Source organism: Galleria mellonella, unplaced genomic scaffold (assembly GCF_026898425.1).
Source record: "Galleria mellonella isolate WM207_F2 unplaced genomic scaffold, CSIRO_AGI_GalMel_v1 utg56, whole genome shotgun sequence".
Lineage (NCBI taxonomy): Eukaryota > Metazoa > Arthropoda > Insecta > Lepidoptera > Pyralidae > Galleria > Galleria mellonella.
The window spans coordinates 5,058,292-5,065,338 of NW_026442117.1; the positions used below are offsets into that span (position 1 = coordinate 5,058,292).

At 31.9% G+C, this 7,047-nt stretch overlaps 1 protein-coding gene across 2 annotated transcripts; it reads left to right on the plus strand.

The window, feature by feature from the left end:
• Positions 1-4,326: 4,326 nt before the first annotated feature.
• On the plus strand, positions 4,327-6,784 carry LOC113516116 (uncharacterized). Of its 2 annotated transcripts, none has more exons than XM_026900487.3 (3): positions 4,327-4,499; positions 5,306-5,490; positions 5,900-6,784. In XM_026900487.3, exons 2-3 carry the CDS (start codon positions 5,306-5,308, stop codon positions 6,480-6,482), a joined length of 768 nt encoding a protein of 255 aa, XP_026756288.1. In that variant the 5' UTR covers positions 4,327-4,499; the 3' UTR covers positions 6,483-6,784. The 2 variants fall into 2 exon arrangements, with proteins under 2 accessions (XP_026756288.1, XP_026756287.1); XM_026900486.3 differs by having other exon boundaries at positions 4,327-4,495.
• The last annotated feature ends 263 nt before the right edge of the window (positions 6,785-7,047 follow it).

The window sequence follows — 7,047 nt, forward strand, 5'->3', positions numbered from 1 at the left end:
CGATGTCACATTATCTATCTATACCTACTTATAATAAATCTGTAGAGAGGTCAATTCTGTACATGAAATATATTTCCAAAATAACTATCAGGCGGTGATTAGTGATCGATATTGATGCCAAAAATGCAGTCTGTATGTTCGTTATAGAAACAAAAACTACTCGACGGATTTTAACGAAACTTGTTACAATTATTCTTCATACTCCTGGACAGGTATATATATATACAGTTATATAGTTATTTAGTTATAGGTATACTTTTCATCACACTACGATCAATAGGAACAGAGCAGTGAAGGGAAATGTTGGGAAAACGGGAGAAGTTACTCCATTTTTAAGCTTCCGTCGCGTGTGCAGCCTTAATGGCCACTTTTTAAAATGTAATAATGTCCACCCTTGCGACGCCGGGACGGACCGCTAGTTTTACATAAATCCAATAAGAATTGTAGTTCGATTCTCGGTCGAACTAATTCAGAAAACAAACAAAATAGAATATAAAGAAGAAAGGTGAAATATTACATTTATATTTACTTTATTATAACACGAAAATTAAAAAAAGAATTGACACAGTAACAAATAAAATAAATAATCAACGAATATAATGCCTAGACCTACTTCAGTTCTACCCTCTAATCTGTAACAATCTGTACAATATATGACACGAACTAGTTTACCTGATAGGAGTGACCAGGTTAGATATTTATATTTAATACAATTATAAAGTCGGTCATGTCAGAATAATAAATTAATGAAATAAACAAAGTAAGTACTTGAGGACTGTCTCAATATTGTACAGAACTGACATTGATGCTCCTTTCCACTTTGGGTTTACTGGCAGAGAACTCTTTTAGAGTTAAGCTCGCCTTTGCACATTTGACTACCTCTGTCATATGTATTGTATTGTATTAATTATTAGTGTGTGGGGGGAAAGGGATTGTTAATAATGGAGACTAAAAATCCCATTGCTAGCAATATACCCAACCAGGTCGACCTCCTCGCGGTTCCCCCTGCAAACTATCATGGTTAATTCCTGATGAATTCATCATGATGGGCTGACTGGCCTGTTTTTGTTCTCATCGGTCACTCTTCACTGGTGCTCCGCCAGCGTATCCTGTTAGCGCGGGCGGGGTTACCATTCCATTTACATCCACCAAAAAAAAAAATTATTAGTGTGTACATTAAAGTATTAAATAAATAAATAAATAAATAAAAAAGAAAGAAATATTCATGCTACTGTACTATCTTCACAGTACTGGTTTAAAATTTTTTATTTCGTATTTTATATAAACATCTCTTAATTAAGAAAATCTTCCTAAAACATTTTAAAACCTTTAGCACTTGATCTAGTTTACTTAATTGCACACACTAGGTCATTTATATTTACTTAACATAATTTTTATATCTTTGTCTACATTATAAATGCATATAGCAATTAAAAAATAATGTACAAATAAACTTTTAAAAGAGTTTTACTTCTTAAATTCCTAATTTAAAAAAAAATCCAATATGCCAGTATTTGGGATCGCAAAATCGATCATGTTTCATTCAATATGAATAGGTGATTCAGACTTCATTTTGTATAAATTAAGTATTAAAAAAAACAGATTTCAATCGTGACAAAAGCAGTTATTTTGATTACAAAACTAAGCTACTGAAATGATTTTAATAAAATTTCTATGTGACTAATTTGTAAATATATTTTTTCAGATAAAAAATAATTTTCCAAATCGGTTTATAAATGAATCTAGACGAAAAAATGTTGCATATGTTATCCAACCAAGACTAAATATAGTGAAACATGGCGCAAAATTTCAAGCGGTTAAATTTTATAATAAATTACCCACTGCATTAAAAACTATTAAAGATTGGAGAATTTTGAAAATAAAACTTTATACTCTTTTGTTGGAAAGGTGCATCTACTCAATTAATGAATTTTAAAATACTCTTTTAATATTGCCATTCCTGGGGACTTAAGTGATATACCTCTGTACCCTGTAATTTCATTGCTATGTCCCACCCTTCAAGCCAAAACACAGTTATGCAAACACAACTGCTTCAAGATAGAAAAATATTTATATAATTATAAATTTTTTTGTTATAAAATTATTTATTTATTTAAATTTTTATGCACAGTAAAATACTATGTCCATTTTGGCGGACTTAACACCAGACGGTGTTCTCTACCAGTCAACCATTGGGCAAACCGAGAAATATGTAGGCGGTGCATTTTTGAATAGAGGAAAGATAAAGCAATATTATAATTACGTTCCTTAGAGAGTCTAATTCTATTTTAATAATACTGTCACTGGATATTCGTTGGAAGGTATGACTTTTACGTTTAAATAGAATAGAATAGAATACAAAATAATTATTGCTCGAAAAACACATAATTATCTGCCCTTCATACGATTTCTGTTTTTACCTAATGGTTAGCTGGTAGAGAATGCCATACGACATTAAGCTCGTCATTTGTACAAAGTTTTATTGTGCAATAAGGAAAAAAATATTTAAAATAAATAAATAATTATAATTATAATAGAAAATATAAAAAAATATTATATATAATATAAAAAGTGTCTCGTATTAGGCAAAAGGAGCTGGCTCAGCTGATGCTGTGAGTGTCCCAGTGCAGTGTGTACAGCTGCACAGCGCTGGTTTTCAGCCAGTCCCTCTCTTATTAAAATACAATAAATTTTACAAGTAGCGTATAGTATACAAGTTGGACCTTGTATACTGTACGCTAGTTCCGGTTATTACGTGCCCAAACAAAAATGTGTAAGTATATACATATGCATATCATATAATTATGTAGGTCGCCGATTGAAGATGGGTGCTTATCATATCGCATTAATTGAAAAAATGCAAGACCTTAATTTGAAATATTGTGTCAGTGAGATCTGAATTAACAATCTGTTAATAATAATTTTTTAATAATCTTATATATAAAATTCTCGTGTCACGGTGTTTGTTACAAAACTCCTCCGAAACGGCTTTACCGATTTTTAAGAAATTTTGTGTGCATATTGGGTAGATCTGAGAATCGGGCCAACATCTATTTTTCATACCCCTCAATGATAAGGGTGACCCACCCCAAAAAATTTTTTTTATTTTTTTGACAAATTTTTCCATTTTTATTTTATTTATTTTTATTATGATTTAGCATTGAAAAATACATACAATCTCAAATTTTCACCGTTTTACGATCAACTCCTGTTTTTTAATCGTGATTTTTATATGCTGCAATAGGGTTGCAAGATGGCAATCCAATATAATAATTATAGTACGATACATTTTCATGTATAGTTCTAAAAATAATGTATATGGTAAAACAACGTTTGCCGAGTCAGCTAGTTTAATAATAATAATTTATGTTTGTTTGTAACTAATCGTTTCCTTCCAAACTTTATAATTTCAACAGTGACTGCTAGCGTTTAAATTGAAACACAGCCCTATCATCGTACCAACTAATACGAAAAGTCAGGGGAGAGATTATTGTTAGTTATGTGGACTACCAGTCCCGTTGCTAGCAATGTACGCTATCAAGTCGACCTCCACGTGGTCCTTCCTGGAAACCATCTTGCTGAATTCCTGGTGTATTCATCACGATGGGCTAACTGACCTGTCTTTCCGTTCTCACCTATCATCCCTTACTGGCGCCCCGCCAGCGTATACCGTTAGCGCAGGCAGGGTTACCATTACATTATCATTAATTGAAAAACATTACGAAAAGCCTGTAAATGTATTTATTTGTTTTTATTTTTTCAAAATTTACAGTCTGGAAGTGCGTGTTTATATTGTGTCAGTTACTGACTCTATTTAAAGATGCGTTAGTATTGACCCACTAGTGCAATTGTATAAATAAATTGATTTCAAGTTAGAATCACCGTCGCGTCTCTATTTACACGTAGCGGGTCGATCAGCAGTTATTATTTTTTGGCTCGAGTTCAAAGGCTCCTATCCTATCTTCATGTAAACAAACTTGTAATTTTTTCCCACCACATAGGTGATAAATTTACGAAAATACTCAATTGTTTTTGTCTTTTGTGTTCATAAATTTAGTTTAAATAATTTTAAATTTCGATTCAGTGCTGATGAGTCAGTCAGGACTTCTCCATTTTTTATTTGTATACTCGTAAATTGTGGATGTAAATTTTCCGTGTTTATAAAATACAACTTTCCCACATTAAACTTTATCTTGCTGATGATCAGCATCGATAACGCGACATATTGGAAGCGATTTTTCTTTTATTGCCCGTTATCTCTACTATCACTGATAAGTTTTCTTCAATGACTAATTATTGCGTATATAAACGAAATAAGATCCGAACGTTCCAATATTCGCACAATACGTTCACGGGAATACAGTTCTTTAATAATATAGACTGGAATCATTATAATTGTATTTTAAGAAATTTAATTCATATTTGGAAATAGTTTTGGTTTTTTTTTATTAAAACAAATAAATTGTATTAAATAATACATCAATTTTATTAAAACGTAAGTACGTAGTTTATTTTCCAGATTTTTTTTCCTGTAAATAATAATTCAATCTAGAATTTAATTATATTTATTATTAATTATTATAATTATTCAAAATATTAATAATAAAATTGTGAATAATGAATTTGCTTATTTATTGACGTCTTAATAGTTCAATCAATATTTTTAAATTTAGTATATGGTTGTACATTTGATAAAAAATGACAATTTAAATAGAATTTTTTAATACATTAGCTAAAATACAGTTTTCAAAGATTGTATAACCTAGCATCTTTATATTTATCGGACACAATAAGGAACTCTAATAGCAAATATTTACAAAACTATCAGTTACAACTGTACAAATAATATAAATATATATTTGTATGTATTTAGGCCAAGTCCATAACACATATTTCAAATGATTATCAGACTGATAACGTTCAGTCTTCTCACAATGCTGAATGATATATTATAATAGAATGTCAAGATCTACATGTACCTGTATTTTTACTACATATAATTTGTCTAGGTAGTTACATATATTATATATTGTTACATATAAGTGTATTCTACATGTACCTGTATTTTTACTACATATAATTTGTCTAGGTAGTTACATATATATTGTTACATATAAGTGTATTTATATGCAACGTAACCTCATTTTCAAAATTTGACTAGAAATAAATTGTGTACCTAAATCTATGAGAGTGAAACCTTTTTAAAATTTCATCGCAAAAAAAAAATCATACACATAAATAAAAAAATGCACTCGAATTGGAATCTCTCCATCATTGAAGACTCTTAAAATGCCTCTGATTGCAGATGTCGTGGTGTGCTCTCCTTATACTGTCTGCGGCGATAGTCTGCGTACACGGGCACGGCAGGGTCCTGCAGCCACCTTCCAGGGCATCAGCTTGGAGGTACGGCTTCCCGACTCCTCCCAATTATGACGACGATGGACTCAACTGCGGTGGATTTTCCCATCAGTGGACTGTCAACGGTGGCAAGTAAGTCTCGTTTGAATTAAAATATGCATAATTTGATATAAGTAATAAAAAAATTTCAAATAAATTGTTCCTTCCAAAAACAATACCTTTAATCGCTATACTTAACGAAACTAAGTCATATAAAATAAAAGCAATAATCAAAATTGATTCAGAAATGGTATTTGGTAGATATCAAATAATTAAATTACCGGAACTACCATTTTTTTTTTTTTTGAAACATACATGGAACAAACTGGAACCTCTTCTTCCCAACTCCTTACTAATTAATATTATAAACCTGAAAGTGAGTTTTCGACCTCTTGATGCTATAACATTTCAACAAATAGCCATGAACTTAAGATGGAAGTAGACTCCTTCTAGTCTCGGCCGCAGACAAAGTCATGGGTGAAAACTTGTATATTAATTTTAGGTGCGGTATCTGCGGAGATCCCTACGACGCCTCCATCCCGCGCCCCCACGAACTCGGCGGCGTCTATGGTCAGGGTGTAATCGTCGAACATTACTTACCCGGCTCCGTTTTCACTGCCACCGTCGACTTGACCGCCTCGCACCGTGGCTATTGGGAGTTCAAACTGTGCCCTGAACCTGAGCGAAACGAGCAGGAATGCTTCGATCAGTACATCCTAGAATTAGAAGATGGCGGAACCACATTCCGCCCTGACAGGGGCAGCTCGAAATACGAAGTCAGTTATCGTCTCCCAAGCGGATTGGTTTGCGACCACTGTGTACTCCAGTGGAGATACACGGCTGGCAACAATTGGGGAGATTGCAACAACGGCACCCACGGTCTTGGATGCGGGAACCAGGAGCAGTTCTATGCGTGTTCAGATATATCTATTGGAGTGTCGAAGAATTTCGAAGCAGAGGACTCCCCGCCTGAAGGATACGAGAGGATACCATATCCGTTGTTCTATTATTTGAGACACGGGTATTTCGATGCTCAACAAGGTAAGCGTGATAATGAGATTGATAATGATATAGAAAAGGAATAAAACCACATGATAATAAAATCTTTAGCCATACAAGAGTGTAGTGTATGATAAGTAATGAAATAGGTATTTCAAAACTCAACGTTTAATATAGCATTTTGTTGCAGTATTATTTATAATATTTGTAAATAAATAAATTGTATTTTATGTTAATTAATTAGGTAATAATTAGGTATACATTTACCTACTTACAAGAACTGATTAACTTTAGGTGTAGGTTCTTGATTACTGTATCTAATGGCTGTAGGCAGGAGTTATAAATATATAAATATTATTTTAATTAAATAAATAAAAGTTAAATTTATTGTTATTTGTAAGATATTTATTAATAAAGTGTTAATTAGTTTTAAATGTATATTAATTTTATTCCTTCTGTCCCATTATTGAAATATCTATTTATTTATGTGCAGACAATAAGGTGTCAACATTTTATCGTATATTTTACATGAAAAGAAATAGACGGCATAAAAACTTGAATGATTATGGAAACTCTGTTTATTGTTAATGCTTTATATATAACATTTATCATATTAAAAGATATAAATTTATCTTAAATGCAACGTTTAAA